Source organism: Cervus canadensis, chromosome 5 (genome assembly GCF_019320065.1).
Source record: "Cervus canadensis isolate Bull #8, Minnesota chromosome 5, ASM1932006v1, whole genome shotgun sequence".
Classification (NCBI taxonomy): domain Eukaryota; kingdom Metazoa; phylum Chordata; class Mammalia; order Artiodactyla; family Cervidae; genus Cervus; species Cervus canadensis.
The window spans coordinates 42,837,838-42,855,948 of record NC_057390.1 but is presented as its reverse complement, the minus strand read 5'-3'; the positions used below and the strand labels follow the sequence as shown (position 1 = coordinate 42,855,948).

Genomic DNA, 18,111 nt, shown 5'->3' with positions numbered 1-18,111 from the left:
AGGCAGTTGCCAGGAGAGAGAAGCGGGCAGAGGAGCTTAATGTCAGCTTAGAAGGCAGACTCACCCCAGCTGGTGGGTTAGCACCTGGCTCCTGTTTCAATTACTTACCCAGTTCAGACTTCCTTGCTGGGCCGGTGGCAGGAGGCAAGGTAGCGGTGCCAGGAGAGCTGGGCCGCACCTTCGTGGCTGGGGGTTGGGGGCTTTGACGGGGAGACTTGGCATCTGCTGTTCGGATGCCTCGAAACATTAAGCATCAACATAGGTTGAAAGGCAGTGATGGCCTTCCCTGAGGTGAGGTCTGCAGTTGTGGGAGACAGATGCAGAGCTGGGACTGTGTGTTCTCACAGTGTGATAGATAAATTAGTGATTGCATGAGCCATCAGTTAATGCCACTGAGAGGCTTAGTGTCGTGTGTGGTTCTTGTGTGAGGAAAGCCCTAAAGAAGCGGCCCGGGGAAGGGATTGGTGGTGAGCCGAGCTGCGGGTGAGTGACCATCCCCTCTCCCCCCAGTGGTCTCCGCCCTCAACAAGGCCTGGTGCGTGCACTGTTTTGCCTGCTCCACCTGCAGCGCCAAGCTGACACTCAAGTAAGTGTGCACGGGGCCTGCGAGCCCTCGGGTGGGACCCGCAGGGGACACTGTGGAGAGCATTCAGTGTCGGAAAAGAAAGATCTGACGCTTCTTTCTTCTTTCTGTCCAGGCCTTCTTAAAGCAAAGCTTCCTCCTTTAATTGTTCCCTGTTTTCTTTTGTTCCTTCTCTGTCCTGCACAAAGGGATAAGTTTGTTGAGATTGATCTAAAGCCAGTCTGCAAACATTGTTATGAGAAAATGCCAGAAGAATTTAAGAGGAGACTTGCCAAGCGGGAGAGAGAAGCCAAGGATAAGGACAAGCAGAAAAAGAAAAAGCCAGTCTGTCTGTGAGCTTTTCTGTCCCTCTGCCACCATTTCTACTGCTTTCTCCTGTGGTTAGTCCTCTAGAATACATGTTCATCCTGGTTTTGTCTCTTGCTTTTCTCGTTTCTTTTTGGCATGTATTTGTAGCTGCCGCAGGCTGACATAGACAGGCTTGTCCTGTGTAGAGCTGATCTTTTTGCCTAATTATTAAAATTACACACTTTAATAGGGTCCACCCTTCACATAACCTGTACTGCACTTGCTTCCTTGAATCTGTAGACTCTCTCAGCTCATTTTTTAATCACAATATGGTATAGATTCCCCCCCCGCCCAGTGGATTCAAAGGGAAGAATTCTAATCTCTTAATAGATATTGTAAAAGTTTCAAAGTATTTCTCTCTGATCATCACAGCTTTTAAAATCCTAGTTTTTGGCTTCTTTGCCTAAAATAATATAATTGGTCAGTTCCAGTGCTGCATGTTCTAAGTTCTGTATTAAACTAAACCCTCTTAGCATGTTTCCTATCTAAGCAGAGATCATCTAAGGTAGAGAATAAGATATGGCATCTCTGGATGTGTATATGTGTTTTCGTACAATTCCTGGTTTTCACAAGACATATTTCAGTCTTTGAAATTCTCTTGCATTGTTAGAAAGACTGTCTCAGTTCTTCATAGGGACCATTGTGTTCTGAGTTCTAAAAGTTTTTTATTGTTTCAGTTTTCAAGTTTCCTTCTACAAAGAAAAAATTCAGATATAAAATGAAAACAATATAAGGTTTGTTTAGCAGGCTTCCCTGGTGGCTCAGTGGTAAAGAATCCACCTGCCAAAGCAGGAGATGGGGGTTCAACCCCTGAGTTGGGAGGATCCCCTAGAGAAGGATATGGTAACCCACTCCAGTATTCTTGCCTGGCAAATCCCATGAACAGAGGAGCCTGGCAAGCTATAGTTCATAGGGTCTATAGAACACTTTGGGAGAACTTTTTAACTCAATAGCACTATTTAAATCAAATTGCCAATTAAAACATAACATCATTTAAATTATTGTCATCATTAGGATCTCTGGAAAAAAATCAGAAAATAATTCTCACATGGTGTTTAAAAAAAAAGGTTTTTCATTTAAAATACGTGATCAGGATTTAACCTTGTTATTTTTGTTGTTCTTTAAAATTGTATCAACAGATGTAATAATTTGTAACAGATAGCAGTGTGTCACTGAACTTGTCCCACACACCTTTTCTAGATGTAATTTTACAAAAATCGAACTAGTTAGAAAGTTCTGTGTTTGTTCCATTCACAATTAGGGACCCACGATCTCAACGGCCTGAGCCCTGATAGCCGTTAACTGGAAATGCATCACCCATAGCTAGGAGGCCTTCTCAACACCTGTCCGGAATTGTACAAGTGAATTGAGGGTGTGTGCTGTCCTGGCTTTTAAAGAATTGAGTTCTCCATATACACACTGATCACAGATGTGACCGCACGCCACATGGTCCACTGGTGCTCTTGAATTTTCTGTGAGACAGACAACCAAAGTAACCTAGATGTTAGTTTAGGTTTTTCTTTTTGAAGATGATCATTGTTGTTGGGACAGGAAGCCAGGCAAGATGAAGCCTCATAGCTCCACCATGTAAAATACTACGTGAGATACTTACACCTTCAATAAAGAGGATCAGTCTTACCAGAAAGATACAGTTCTTTGCTCTGAATAACTATTTTTTAAAAGTGTTCTCACAGTATTTTAAAACATGATTGACTTTATCTGAGTTTCATTCACGTTAGATTCCCTGCATACTTAGCACAGACTAAAATGTAATCAGCATTCTGTATCATACAGATCATTGTACAAGGTCAGTTTATAAGGGCAACTTTCTTCAAATGGTATTGTAGTTTATGTTTACCATAATGATTAGAATTGAAATTAGAATTACAGTTTTTTTACTAATATGAATATAGTTGTAATATGCATAGTGTCTTCATTTACTTCAGTAAAATTACTGCACATTATCTGTATGTCAGTATACAACTGTGAATACATTTACACTAAATTTTTTTTATTATTATTAACTTTAGGAATAAATTTGTGGAGTTTGACATGAAGCCAGTCTGTAAGAAGTGCTATGAGAAATTTCCGTTGGAGCTGAAGAAAAGACTTAAGAAGTTAGCTGAGACCTTAGGAAGGAAATAACTTCCTTTATTTTTTCTCTTCTATGCAAAGATAAGAGATCACAACATTGCCTGACCTGATGCACCCTGTCTTAAAGTTGTGTCTCAAAATAGTTGAGAGTGAAGAGGACCTATTGAATGGTGTTCTTTATCTCCTTTTTCTCATTAAAGAGAAAAAAAGTTTCTGTCATCATATTTAAAACATGGATGAGATCAAGATTTGCCTTTGTTAATAACCCTTATCAGTTTATTGAAATGTAGATGATACATAATAGAAAAAAAAACATGCTTAAATATTAAATTTTAATTAAGGTCCAAAATATTAAATATAACTTTTAAAAATGAAAGGAGTCAGTTTTTACATGACGTAGATAAAAAATATATATAAACATTAGTTCTTTGTATTCTAAAGAAAATTAATTACAATTGCAGTTGGGGAGGATATAAAAAAGAAAACCATATCTCACAGAATCTTAGTGTGTTTATCAAACTAGTGACTGTAAAATGAATATACACATTACTCAGATAAGAAACAAGTGTATTCAGAACTACTTGATTTGGGGACTTTTATTGTTATGGTTAAATGCAATAATTATTAAGCTTAGTTTTAATTTTTGTTCTCCTTTGTGAACTTCTTTATACAGTTACTTAACATAGTAGTTATAGCTAGCTAATAGTATTCTTTTTAAAATTTTGTGCAAAAAAATTTATACTAGGTATTTGAAAATACAGTATACTTTACAATATTGGAAAAATGAAGTATTTTTTCATGTATTACAGCAATTATACTTTGAAGCTTAAGGTCACAGATGCAGTCTTAGAATAGGACATGAAATTAAATGTTAAGTAGTTTGGAATGTATCACTTAAAAAACGTGAATGTTTATGTATTGATCATATTGCCTTTATAACCATGCTAATATCTATGCTTTATATATAAATAAACTTGCCTTGCCTTAGAAAAATACATACATTAATCAGGAATTCTAGCTGTTTCATACCTTACAAACTAAAAACAAGTGCATTGAATGAGATTTATAAACTCAAATTCATTTACCACAGCTATGTTAAAATTTTTTTCTTCTTTTTGGGGAAACACATTGAAATTAATTTGTGATCTTAATTAGAAGATAATTATGTTGATATGTGTTTCAAGTTTTTCATTGCAAATCTTATATTTTGTTTACTGTATGTAAGAGGTATAAGTAACACTTTTAAAATTGGAAGAGTGGTGTTTAAGTGTCAACTTTAGGCCAAAAGTAGTGAATTATTTTATTTTGCAAAGTTTTATCTTAAAGTTTCTGGATGTCTTTCTCCATAAACCTATATGCAAAGAGAATTGTGAACATTTTTTAAATGTTGCTGCTACTATGTTATCATGTAAAAGAAAGTTGCAAAGATGGGCTTCTAAGGGGAAAATTATTGGTTTTTTCAAAAAAATTGCTGAAATGTTATTTTGCCATAAAAAAAAAAAACAAATCTCAGGATGCTACCAGTCTGCCATTAAGATATTTGTATGCATGTATTTTTAAATACTTGTGCATGCACTTTACAGTAAATTGTATTTCAGTTTTTAGTTCATTTATAACCAATTAATTTTTTTAGTGCTCTTTTAGAGTTCAAAGAATGATCAGTGATAGAAAATAATATATACTTTAAGACTGTGCTCAGAAGTCTAAACAGTCTTTGCATTTGACAGCAAGAATCAAATTCCCTTCAGCGTGCCTTTGTCAGCTAATACATGACCAGCAACAAAAATCTTTAAAGTATTTATTAAATACTGTACTGTGGATACAGTGCAGGATCTGCAGTCTAGGGTCTTGATGCTGAAGTCCTGAATGCTCCCACACAGGAAATCCGGAGCAGAAAGCGCCCACTTATCTGTTTCTAATCACTGGGAAGAAGCATGGGCTGAATCACTACAAGGTTCATGTCTCTCCTGTGCCCAGAGGTCCTGCTGCTCACCCCTCTCGTAAAATATGAGTTTGTAATTCCTGCAAGCTTGCCCCTTGAAGCCTCCAAGGCCATGGGGTGTTTTATCCAGACACACATGCCCTGCCCCCTGCAGGGGATCAGTGAGCCCTCACTCTCACCAAGAGTAAGGAGTAAACGGTTGTCAGTGGATGAGAGGATGGATTTGCTTAGTTTCACATGGCTTCCTCCCAAAAGGGAGAAGCTCAGGCTAATGAACAAATCTTTGCTTAAAATACTACAAGGCATTTGAAATAATTCATTGTTTACCACATTTCTAAGTGCTCTTTTCTTTATCAAGCCTAACATAATTGGGAAAATGTCTGGGTACGAGTCAAACATTCTTTACATCTTATTAACATTGTAACTGATGGTAGGTCATTTTGCCTTATTTGTTTGCCAAAACAGCAATTTCTAAACTAAGGAAATTTTGAAGTTGGCTCACAGCATTGTTGTATTTCATTTTCGATTGTAAGCTCAATGGCAGGGACACTATGTCAATAATTGTGTTTTTACATAGCAACCAGTGCAGTATACTCTTGGTGCTTAATAAATGTTCATAATTGTTAAGAATAACTGTTGTGTTTTGCTTAACTTGAACGGCTTTGAGACATGGAACCATGAGGATATAGGACTAGTGCTTAAGAAAGCCATTTTGGAAACAGCCTAAGTGTCCACTAAAGGAAGAATAAATGAGAAAATGTGGTCTGTGTAACAATGGAATGTTATTCAGCCACAGATAAGTCATCTTGCTATTTACAACAGCATGGATAGGACACTGCTAAAAAGTCAGAGAAAGACAAATATTGTATGATCTCACTTATATGTGGAATGATTAAAAAAACCAAGCTCATTGATACAGAGAACAGATGTGGCTGTCAGCGGCAGGGGGCCGGGGGTGGGGGGTGAGGGTGGGCAAAATGGGTGGAGAGGGTCAAGAGACACAAACTTCCAGTTATAAAATAAATAATTCATAGAGATGTCATGTACAGCATGGTGACTATAGTTGTTAATATGTATTACATTTTTGAAAGTCGCTAAGAGAATAGATCTTAAAAGTTCTGATTACAAGAAAAAATTTTGTAACTGATTGATAACCAATGTTAACTAGACATTGTGATCATTTTGTAATGTGTACAAACATGGAATCATTATGTTATACACAGACTAACATATTACATGTCAGTTATGCCTCAATTTAAAATTAGAGTGCCACATTTTTTTTTTTAAGCTGTCTTAACCTATTATGTATGTAGTTTTTTCTGTAACAAAGTTTAAGTAGTGCTGTATCTAAATCCATGTTAAAAAAGAAGTCAAAACAGCCTCTGTGTATACAGGCTATCTTCCTTGAGGTGACACCATGTTACTTAATCCTGACACCTACCCAGGGCTGTGCTGTCAAGGAGGCCCTTTGAAGTTCCCTGGCAATTTAATGGAGAAGGGGTAGTGCTGGAGCAATTGGATATCCAGATGCACGAAAAAGGCTCCTGACATAAGCCTTCCAGTTACTGAAAAGATGAACTCAAAGTGGGTCATATATCTAAATATAAAGTGTGAGACAAATCTTTGTGACCAGGGGTCATGAGTTCTTATGCCACAGCAAAAGCATGATTCAGAAAACAAAAGAACTGACAAGGTGCACTTTATCAAAATCAAAAACTGTCTCCTTAGTGGAAGATGCTGGTGAGTTATAATGTATAACTATAATGTGTAAGTATAATGTAGTTACAAACTACAGACTGTGAGGAAATGTTCCCCAATCACATGTTTTAAAGAACTTGCAATCAGAATACCTAAAGTCCTCACAAAACTCAGCAGTCGAAGAAACAGTGAGACAACAGTCGATGAAAATTCAATAATCAACATAAGAAGAATAAAAGAAGTTTTATTCGAGCCAAACTGAGGATTGTAACCTGGGAAGCCGATTCTCAGGAGCCCCGAGAACTGTCCCACCTGTTAGATGTCTATTCAGTTCAGTTCAATCATTCAGTCGTGTCCGACTCTTTGGGACCCCATGGACTGCTGCAAACCAGGCCTCCCTGTCCATCACCAACTCCCGGAGTTTACTCAAATTCATGTCCATTGAGTCGGTGATGCCATACAACCATCTCCTTCTCTGTCGTCCCCTTCTCCTCCCGCCTTCAATCCTTTTCCAGCATCAGGATCTTTTCAAATGAGTCAGTTCTTTGCATCAGGTGGCCAAAGTATTGGAGTTTCAGCTTCAACAGCAGTCCTTGCAATGAATATTCAGGGCTGATTTCCTTTAGGACAGACTGGTTGGAACTCTTTGCAGTCCAAGGGACTCTCAAGAGTCTTCTCCAACACCACAGTTCAAAACCATCAATTCTTTGGCACTCAGCTTTCCTTATAGTCCAACTCTCACATCCATACATGACTACTGGAAAAACCATAGCCTTGACTAGACAGACCTTTGTTGGCAAAGTAACGTCTCTGCTTTTTAATATGCTGTCTAGGTTAGTCATAACTTTTCTTCCAAGGAGTGTTTTTTTAATTTCATGGCTGCAGTCATCTGCAGTGATTTTGGAGCCCAAGAAAATAGTCTGTTTCCCTATCTATTTGCCATGAAGTGATGGAACCGTACGCCATGATCTTAGTTTTCTGAATGTTAAGCTTTAAGCCAACTTTTTCACTTTCCTCTTTGACTTTCATCAAGAGGCTCCTTAGTTCTTTACTTTCTCCCATAAGGGTGGTATCATCTGCATATCTGAGGTTATTGATATTGCTCCCAGCAATCTTGATTGCAGCTTGTGCCTTATCCAGCCCAGGGTTTTTCATGATGTAGTCTGCATATAAATTAAATAAGCAGGGTGACAATATACAGCCTTAATGTACTCCTTTTCCTATTTGGAACTAGTCTGTTGTTCCATGTCCAGCTCTAACTGTTGCTTCCTGACCTGCATACAGATTTCTTAAGAGGCAGGTCAGGTGGTCTGGTATTCCCATCTCTTGAAGAATTATCCACAGTTTGTTGTGATTCACATAGTCAATAAAGCAGTAGATGTTTTTCTGGAACTTGCTTTTTCTGTGATCCAGCGGATGTTGGCATATTGATTTCTGGTTCCTCTGCCTTTTCTAAAACCAGCTTGAACATCTGGTTGTTCATGGTTCATGCACTGTTGAAGCCTGGCTTGGAGAATTTTGAGCATTACTTTACTAACATGTGAGATGAGTGCAATTGTGCAGTAGTTTGAGCATTCTTTGGCATTGCCTTTCTTTGGGATTGGAATGAAAACTGATCTTTTCCAGTCCTGTGACCACTGCTGAGTTTTCCAAATTTGATGGCATATTGAGTGCAGCACTTTCACAGCATCATCTTTTAGGATTTGAAATAGCTCAACTGGAATTCCATCACCTCCACTAGCTTCATTTGTAGTGATGCTTCCTAAGGCCCACTTGACGTCACAGTCCAGGATGTCTGGCTCTAGGTGAGTGATCACCCCATTGTGATTATCTGGGTCATGAAGATCTTTTTTGTACAGTTCTTCTGTGTATTTTTGCCACCTCTTAATATCTTCTGCTTCTGTTAGGGCCATACCATTTCTGTCCTTTATTGAGCCCATCTTTGCATGAAATGTTCCCTTGGTATCTCTAATTTTCTTGAAGAGATCTCTAGTCTTTCCCATTCTATTGTTTTCCTCTATTCCTTTGCACTGATCATTGAGGAAGGCTTTATCTCTCCTTGCTATTCTTTGGAACTCTGCACTCAAATGGGTATATCTTTCCTTTTCTCCTTTGCTTTTTGGCTTCTCTTCACAGCTATTTGTAAGGCCTCCTCAGACAGCCATTTTGCTTTTTTTCATTTTTTTTCTTGGGGATGGTCTTGAGCCCTGTCTCCTGTACAGTGTCATGAACCTCTGTCCATAGTTCATCAGGCACTTGGTACATCAGATCTAGTCCCTTAAATCTATTTCTCACTTCCACTGTATAATCATAAAGGATTTAGGACATACCTGAATAGTCCAGTGGTTTTACCCACTTTCTTCAATTTAAGTCTGAATTTGGCAATAAGGAGTTCGTGATCTGAGCCACAGTCAGTTCCCAGTCTTGTTTTTGCTGACTGTATAGAGCTTCTCTATCTTTGGCTGCAAAGTATATAATCAATCTGATTTTGGTGTTGACCATCTGTTGATGTCCACATGTAATCTCTTGTGTTGTTGATAAAGGGCGTTTGCTATGACAAGTGCATTCTCTTGGCAAAACTATTAGCCTTTGCCCTGCTTCATTCTGTACTCCAAGGCCAAATTTGCCTGTTACTCCAGTTATCTCTTGACTTCCTACTTTTGCATTCCACATTTTCAAGACAAAGGATCGTAAATCAAAATGACTTACTGACATTTTGCATAAAGTTAATGGAAGAAACTCAACCCAGGTGAGCAGGTCACCACAACCCCCTGCAGAGGTGGGAAGGAGCACTATCCTTTTAAGAAGTTATGTTGCTAGCTCAGAAGAAAGTTAAAAGAAAAGCCCTCTACTTTGGAGCAGGCACTCTTATCTTTGAGAGGTTCCAGTTAATATGTAATGCACACTGCTCATTAGGGAGGGAGAGAGAAAGCCCAGGAGTGACACATAGAATTCTATGTTTAAAATTTCTCATCCTGGCTTAAGACATTTTTTATCAGCCAGAGTTTTACCTGATTAATTTTGAGTCCTCAACTTCTGAATTAATTGAACTGACAGGCACCCAGCATCGATCAAAGGCATCCATTGCTGATCAAAATCAAGGGTTTTTTCATTTCAAGTCCCTCTGTGCTTTTCCTCTTTCGGTTACTCCTTTCCAGTATATTCAACTAAAACAGATTAAGGTAGTAATTTTATGTGCTTGCCAAGGTATGCTTGGCAAGGTTGATTTACTGTTCACACCCTCCGTTTCCTATCTATCCACATAGGCCTAAGAACAAATAACAGTACCTTCATTAAGTTGTTGGGAGAATAAGTCAGTACATGTGATGTTGAGCTGCAGGCCACAGGCCTTGCCCAGGTTCAAGACTAAAAGTCCAGAGTCAGGGACAGGAGCTTACCCATCTGAAGCGAGGTCCTGGAGCAACATCCCCAGGTTCGTAGCAGGACATAAGAGCAGCCTCGCTCCCTTGGGGAAAGGGATACTATCAATTAGAGACGACTTGACCTCCTGCTGGCTCATTATTTACCAAGGAAACCAGCAGAGGGACTCACTCCTCAACATCCCTCAGATTAGCTAACATTAGCTGGGGCCTGGACCAAGTACCCTCCCAGACCAGCCACCCTTATTCACATCCAACAAACCTGAAACAAAACACACCATGCTGGTTTCCCTCTTTATAAAGGAAATAATTGCTCACTGTAGAAAATTTGGAAAAATGGAAAATCAAAAAGGATAACCTGTAAGAGGCCAGATTAGTTCTAAGTGTTGAATAAAACTATTTAAAAAGGATAAAGTGTCCATAACCATAAATCCTGAACTCCCTGTATACACAGGATGTGGCTTTTTACTACTGAAAACATTTTCTACAACTTGTCTTAAAACTACGCCCGAAAAATTCAAATTCCAAAAGAGCGCTTAGATGCAGCCAACTGGCGCCGCGGCGTGACGTCAGCACCGGGAACAGCCCGTCCGGCTCGAGAGCCTGCGGGCCGGTTATTTCCGGACGCAGCTGCTACAGGCCCGAGTCATCCTTACGCACTTCCAACCGCGTCACACGCCCCGCGAGCTTCGCATTCCCGCGCTGCGCAAGAGCAGTCACCTCCACGCGGCGGCGACCGCGGGTCTGCGCGGCGCACAGGATTGACGCAACCATTACGCATGCACGCACCCACGCAGGCGCGTCGCTCTCTCGCCGGCGACGGCGCTGCGTCACGGACCTTCGGGCGGCGCGCTCCCGAGACGACGGAGGCCGCTGCGGCCTCGGCGCTGGCGTTCGTTACCCAGAGCCTAGTCGGCGGCACGATGAGGCGCAGTAAGGCCGACGTAGAGCGATACATCGCTTCGGTGCAGGGCTCTGCCCCGTCACCCCGGGAGGTGAGCGGGCCGGGGCCACGGCCTCCGGGCGGGCCCGCGGCAGCGGCGCCATGGCTCCCGCTGAGGCGCGGCCGGCCGGCGGCGGGCGGGGGACGGGGAGGCGGCGGGCGGGCGTTGGCGCTCTCTGTTTCTCGTCTTCCTGTTTCGTTTCCTGCTCTTCGTTCCCGGCGCTCGGGCGGCCTGGCCTCTACGCCGAGGCGCAGCCGCCCTGCCGCCTCTCACTCACCGCTTTGGAAACTGCTTTCCGGGCATTTTGTTTTTCAACGGGTCCCGGTGGTTCTGAATTCCTTACGGGCGTTGTTTCTGGGGTAGATTCTTTGGCCTTACGACGACGCTTCTCGGGGTACTTTGCCATCTCCGGGGTAGATAGCTAACTGGGTGCCTAGCGGATCCCGCGGACCTTGATGCCAGAGGGTGGGCGAAGGGGGCGCCGGACCCGGAGTCGCTGCCCAGGGCCGAGTTGCAGCTCCGCCAAGCGCGCGCTATAGGATTCGAGACAACTGCCGCTTATTTCGTTAATAGGTTGGGAGTTAGGGTATCGATAGGAGTTTTTAGGATGTGCCATGATAAACGTTTAGGGCAGTGCTTGGCACGTGGTAAGCTCTCAGTAGATGTGGCTGTTACAGGGACAGTCATTCCAGGTGTTCTGGGCTGGAGCCTATGCGAATAAAGATGTATGAGGAAATTAAAAACAAAACCAGTGGACAGTCAGGATTGTAACGGCACCGTAATAGTGTCTTGGTTACCACATGTTAGGCATATATTATTTTACTTTGTGCTCCCGACAACCCTGTGGCTGTTGGGACCTGGGGAGATTAAAGATACTTTTCCGGGGGCACATGGTAGCTCAGCAGGATTTTGGCAGTGGGTGTGATTTCGTTTCTTTTAGGAGTATGGAGTGGGTTACAGCCTGTGCGTCTGGAGCAGGGGAATAGGTGCCAACCTTCAGATAGTAACTTCAAACTGCTGGCATGGCTGTAAATACAAATGTACCTAACAGAGTCAAAAACGGAAGCTCATTAAACGTTCTCTGCCCCTGAAACTGATGTGGCCGTTTTTTTTTTTTTCTTCTTCTTCTTCTAAAGCAAGTTTAGAGCTTTTAAGAAATTTTTAGTGGGGACCCTGGCTCTCCAAAGCGTAAAAACCACTGTCTAGACAGGAATTAGAATGTTCTTTGAACTAGGGAACTTTTCCATCAACAAAGAGGAGTGGGCACAAGACTTTAAGGATTGGTTACTATTGTCACCTCTTTTACATTTATAAAGAGTATTATAACCAGATGTTTTTCTTCAGACAAGGAGAAATCATTGACTTTTGAACCTGGGGACTTCAGTGGTATATTGATTAGCAAGTGCAGTAGATAACTTTCGGTCCCAGATAAAGACCTAAAAGAGGTGCTTTAATCATAATGGAAATGTTTAAAATGATAATTCAAGGAGTTAACATCCCTTATCTAGCTATAGTTAGACCATATATTCTGGGAGACAACCCAAAGGTAGGTCCCTGAAATTTAGCAGCCTGATACCTGGATCTCAAGGGCGTAGACCAGGAGGAAAGGCTTCTGGTGGCAGGAGGAGAGGGTTAGGGGACAGCCACTGGGGGACCAATTCCACTTCCTGCAGGAGAAGCGCTTCTGCTGTGGTTGGAGTCACAGTTGTTGTACAAGCTGAAGGATAGCTAATGAACATCAGGAGAAAACTTTGATGTCAGTGTCCTGGAGAGAGACTGCAGGACAAGGTCCTAGGTGGACCTCTAGAGAAGCAGAGAATAAAAAGAATCCCCCAGATTCAGTGGTTTAATATCTGGTGCTAAAATAGCAAACTTTTTATTTGTTTTGTTTCAGTTGCTTCATGGGGCTTCTCTTGTATCTTAGTAAAGAGTCTGCCTGCAATAAAGGAGACCAGGGTTTGATTCCTTTATTCGAGAGGATCCCCTGGAGAAGGAAATGGCAACCCAGTCCAGTATTCTTGCCTGGAGAATCCCATGGACAGAGGAGCCTGGCAAGCTACAGTCTCTGGGGTCACAAGTGTTGGACAAGACTGAAAGATTAAGCACACACACTAAAATAGCAAGACACTGAGGGAGGCCTCAGGTGCAGAGTTGATAAAGGCTTGCTTCTCAGGCGGTCCTGGGGTGGATCTCCAGGAATCGGGGATGGGTGTTCAGAGTTGGAAGGTCCCTTGCCCTAAGGATCCTGGTTAACCTCAAGAAATGAACTGAAACTTTTAAATTAGACTTTGGTAAGAGTATATTAGGTCTTCCTGGCTTCCCAGGTAGATCAGTGGTGAAGAATCCACCTGCCAGTGCAGGAGACTCGGGCTTGATCCCTGTGTTGGGAAGATCCCATGGAGAAGGAAATGACTACCAGTTCCAGTATTTCCTGGGAAATCCCATGGACAGAGAAGCCTGGTGGGCTATAGTCCATGGGGTCCAAAGAGTCGGACATGACTTAGCAACTGAAACAACAAAATAAACAAAAACTTTGGAACACATGACAGTAATGCTGTAATCGTAGGTGTGAGTGAAATGACAGAACATGGTGCTTTGGACAGGTTGGGAAGGAGATTATGGAGGGAGCAGAGAAAGTGGCTGTGAAGAGTATAAAAAGATTAGGGTGTATGTACTTGGTACCCAGTTGGGCAGACACTGGCCATGTTGGAACAGACCAGTTTTCTGGGTTATCCAAATTCTAAGTGCTGTGATGGGTCCATAGTCATGTCTTCCCAGGCTTCCACTCATTTCTTTACTTCGTCTTTTGTTTTGCTATTTTCTACTCCTTTACACCTGCTTTTGATTTTGTTAGGACTTCGCAGGTGGTGCAGTTGGTAAAGAATCCTCCTGCCTCCCCAAATGTGGGAAACTCGACTGCATAATTTGTGGTAGTGGGGGACTGCGTTCGCGCTTTCCCCTGGAAAAAAAAAAAAAGAATCCTCCTGCCAATGCAGGAGGTGCAAGTTCCATCCCTGAGTCGGGAAGATCCTCTGGAGGAGGAAATGGCAGCCCACTCCAGTATTATTGCCTGGAAAATTCCATGGACAGAGGAACCTGGTGGGCTACAGTCCATGGGGTCTCAAAGAGTTGGACAAGACTGAGCATACACAACCAACACCTGCTTTTGCTTTTATTGAAAATGTCACTTCATTTTTTTTTCCCCAGATGGCTTCTATTTAGTTTTCTTAGTTTTATATCTAGTTGACTTTCTACTCCACACCCCCGATTTCCTGCTTCTCAGAGGCAGCTTGACAGCTCTTGGTTATTTGTTCTACCTTAAACATCTGTATGTCATACTTCTGAGTAATATACGTATTACAGTTGCTCGTTGAACAGCACAGATCCACTTACATGAAGGGGTTTTTTGGTGTTTTTTCTCGACGAATGCATAGAGCAGTGCTATGGGATCCACGGTTGGCTGAATATGAGGATGTGGAAGCTTGGATATGGAGGAGCCAGGGTTCTGGAGGGAGAGAGAGAGAGTGTGTGTGTGTGTATGTGTGTGTGTGTGTACAAGGGGACGACTGTTAAGTATCCATAGATTTTCAACTGTGCAGAGGGTCAGTGCCCCTAACCCTTGCTTTGTTGATCTACTTTTCCCCATTTTAAACCCTTTCTACTGACAAAAAATGTCTTTACCTAATCTTTAGTTGGGTTGTCAAATCTAAGTTTGAAATGATTTTTTTCTCAATTTTGAGAGCATTGCTGCATAATTGCAGTGTACTATTGGAGGTTATATGTGATTCTTGTTCTTGATAGCCTATAGATTTTCTGGAAGTTTTCTTTCAGTTGACAAACTTATTTCCTTCACTTCTGGAACATCTTGTATTTCATTGAGCATTTTTTGTTTCTCTCCTCTCTCCCTCTTTTTTTTCTGTTATCTTTCTGATGTTCTCATTGACTGAAAGTTGGTTCTGGTTTGGTCATCCACATTTTTCTCTCTTTGTTTCTTCTGTTGTATTTTTTGATAGATTTCCTTTAACCTAACCTTCCAAGAGAACAGGATTAGGAACTCACTGTTGGGTACCTCAACTTTACTTGTCCTCTCTGTAACCCTCGCCCTCACCCTTGTCAGGAATCCACAAATTTGGAGCCCATCAGTTTATAACAAACCCATTAGCTTCACCTTTTTGCAGAGAGTGTATGTGAGAGGGGGAGTCTGTTGACTGTGTAAGGTGAAGGGCAGTGTGGTGTCTCTCGAGTCTGAATGTTCCTGTTTTCAACCCCACATCAGTTGATGCTTAGCAACTTAAGTGAAATCAGGTATTTGCTTCTAGTGGTGTGAAGTGTCATGGAAAGCAGCACTGAGGGAACTGGATTGTCCTGCTATGTAGCATTGGCTGTGCTCCTTACTGACTGTGTATGCTTCAACAAGACACTTAACCTACTGGACTTCAGTTCCCTGTAAAATGAGGCGACTGGAGATAGAAATGATCATGTTTGCCTCAAATTTCATGATTCTGTATATTAGTCTTTAATAATTGTTGTTTAATTATCTAAAGATAATCCTCTTTTAGTGAGATGTGCTGTGCTTAGTCACTCAGGCTTGTCTGATTATTTGCGACCCCATGGACTGCACCTCGTCAGGCTCCCCTGTCCATGGGGTTTCTCCAGGCAAGAATACTGGAGGGGATTGCCATGCCTCCTCCAGGGAATCTTCCCAACCCAGGTCTCCCGCACTGTAGGCAGATTCTTTACCATCTGAGCCACCACCAAGTCATCCTATGTCACCCTTCTCCTCCTGCTTGTCTTTCCCAGTATCAGGCCAAAGTATTGGAGCTTCAGCTTCAACATCAGTACTTCCAATGAATATTCCAGGTTGATTTCCTTCAGGATTGACTTGTTTGAGCTCCTTGCTGTCCAAGGGACTCTCAAGAGTCTTCTCCAACATGACAGCTCAAAAACATCAATTCTTTGGCCCTCAGCCTTCTTTATGGTCCAATTTCCCTCATAGTTCAGTTGGCAAAGAATCCACCTGCAATTCAGGAGACCTTGGTTCGATTCCTGTGTGGGGAAGATCTGCTGGAGAAGGGATGAGCTACCCACTCCCAGTAGTCTTGGGCTTCCCTTGTGGCTCAGCTGGTAAAGAATCTGCCTGCAATGAGGGAGACCTGGGTTCAATCCCTAGGTTGGAAAGATCGTTGGAGAAGGGAAAGGCTGCCCACTCCAGTATTCTGGCCTGGAGAATTCCACGGACTGTATAGTCCATGGTGTTGCAAAGACTCGGACATGACTGTGTGACTTTCACTTTTCTCACATATATACATGACTACTGGAAAAAAAGCTGTAGCTTTGACTATACTGACCTTTGTCAGCAAAGTGATGTCCCCACTTTCTAATATGCTGTCTAGGTTTGTCATAATTTTTCTTCCAAGGAGCAAGCGTCTTTTAATTTCATGGCTACAGTCACCATCTGCAGTGATTTTTGAACCCAAGAAAATAAAGTCTGTCACTGTTTCCATTTTTTCCCCCATCTATTTGCCATGACGTGATGGGACCAGATGCCATGATCTTCGTTTTTTGAATGTTGAGTTTTAAGCCAACTTTTTCACTCTCCTCTTTCACATTCATCAAGAGGCTCTTTAGTTCCTCTTCTCTTTCTGCCATAAGGGTGGTGTCATCTGCATATCTCAGGTGGTTGATAGTTCTCCCAGCAGTCTTGATGCCAGCTTGTGATTCATCCAACCCAGCATTTCCCATGATGTACGCTGCATATAAGCTTATGCAAGGTGACAGTGTACAACCTTGATGTATTTCTTTCTCAATTTTGAACCAGTCAGCTATTTGATGTCCGATTCTAACTGTTGTTTCTTGATCTGCATACAGGTTTCTCAGGAGGCAGGTAAGGTGGTCTGGTATTCCCACTCTTTAAGAATTTTTCCGAGTTTGTTGTGATCAACACAGTCAAAGATTTCAGCGTAATCAATGAAGCAGATGTTTTTCTGGAATTCTCTTACTTTTTCTGTGATCCATTGGACTTTGGCAATTTGACCTCTGGTTCCTCTGCCTTTTCTAAATCTAGCTTGTACATCTGGAAGTTCTCAGTTCACATACTGGTGGAGCCTAGCTTGAAGGATTTTGAGCACTAACTTGCTAGCATGAGAGATGAGCGCAGTTGTGCAGTAGTTTGAGCATTCTTTGGCATTGCCTTTCTTTGGGATTGGAATGAAAACTGATCTTTTCCAGTCCTGTGGCCACTGCTGAGTTTTCCAAATTTGATGGCATATTGAGTGCAGCACTTTCACAGCATCATCTTTTAGGATTTGAAATAGCTCAGCTGGATTTCCGTCACCTGCAGTAGCTTTTTTCATCATGATACTTCTTAAGGCCCACTTGACTTCACACTCCAGGATGTCTAACTCTAGGTTAGTGATCACACCATTGTGGTTATCTAGGTCATTAAGTTCTTTTTTTTCTGTCAGTTCAGTTCAGTCGCTCAGTCGTGTCGACTCTGCGACCCCATGAACCACAGCATGCCAAGCCTCCCTGTCCATCACTAACTGCCGGAGTCTACCCAAACCCATATCCATTGAGGCGGTGATGCCATCCAACCATCTCATCCTCTGTCGTCCCCTTCTCCTGCCCTCAATCTTTCCCAGTATCAGGGAAATATTTTTTTGTATAGTTCTGTGTATTCTTGCTAGCTCTTCTTATATCTCCTGCTTCTGTTAGATCCATACTATGTCTGTCCTTTATTGTGCTCTACTTTGCATTAAATGTTCCCTTGGTATCTCTAATTTTCTTGAAGAGATCTGTAGTCTTGCCCATTCTGTTGTTTTCCTCTATTTCTTTGCATTGATCACTGAGGAAGGCTTTCTAATCTCTCCTTGGCATTCTTTGGAACTCTGCATTCAGGTGGGTACATCTTTCCTTTTCTCCTTTGCTTTTTGCTTCTCTTCTTTTCTCAGCTATTTGTAAGGCCTCCTCAAAACTGCGATTTTGCCTTGTTGCATTCTTTTTCTTGGGGATGGTTTTGATCACTGTCTTGTTCAGTGGTACAAACCTCCGTCCATAGTCTGCACACTATCAGATCTAATCCCTTGAATCTGTTTGTCACTTTTTTTTTTTTACTCTGTTTGT

The 18,111-nt window shown here is 41.9% G+C and overlaps 2 protein-coding genes and 1 pseudogene across 9 annotated transcripts in view; all 3 read left to right on the top strand.

Moving 5' to 3' along the window:
• Positions 1-5,600, top strand: part of LIMS1 (LIM zinc finger domain containing 1) — an 81,023-nt gene extending 75,423 nt beyond the window's left edge. For 4 of the 7 annotated variants that reach the window (XM_043468677.1, XM_043468679.1, XM_043468675.1 and 1 more), the window contains exons 9-11: positions 511-586; positions 772-963; positions 2,962-5,600. In XM_043468677.1, coding sequence (XP_043324612.1) covers positions 511-586; positions 772-919 — 224 coding nt within the window. In that variant the 3' untranslated portion in view covers positions 920-963; positions 2,962-5,600. The remainder of the gene's footprint in view (positions 1-510; positions 587-771; positions 964-2,961) is intronic. The other 3 variants (XM_043468678.1, XM_043468676.1, XM_043468674.1) reach the window with 1 other exon arrangement.
• Positions 5,601-10,856: 5,256 nt separating this feature from the next.
• Positions 10,857-18,111, top strand: part of RANBP2 (RAN binding protein 2) — a 57,729-nt gene continuing 50,474 nt past the window's right edge. Inside the window, exon 1 of one of the 2 annotated variants that reach the window (XM_043468670.1) lies at positions 10,857-11,040. In XM_043468670.1, coding sequence (XP_043324605.1) covers positions 10,969-11,040 — 72 coding nt within the window. In that variant the 5' untranslated portion in view covers positions 10,857-10,968. The remainder of the gene's footprint in view (positions 11,041-18,111) is intronic. The other variant, XM_043468671.1, reaches the window with a different exon arrangement.
• LOC122442812 lies at positions 13,843-13,951 on the top strand (annotated as a pseudogene).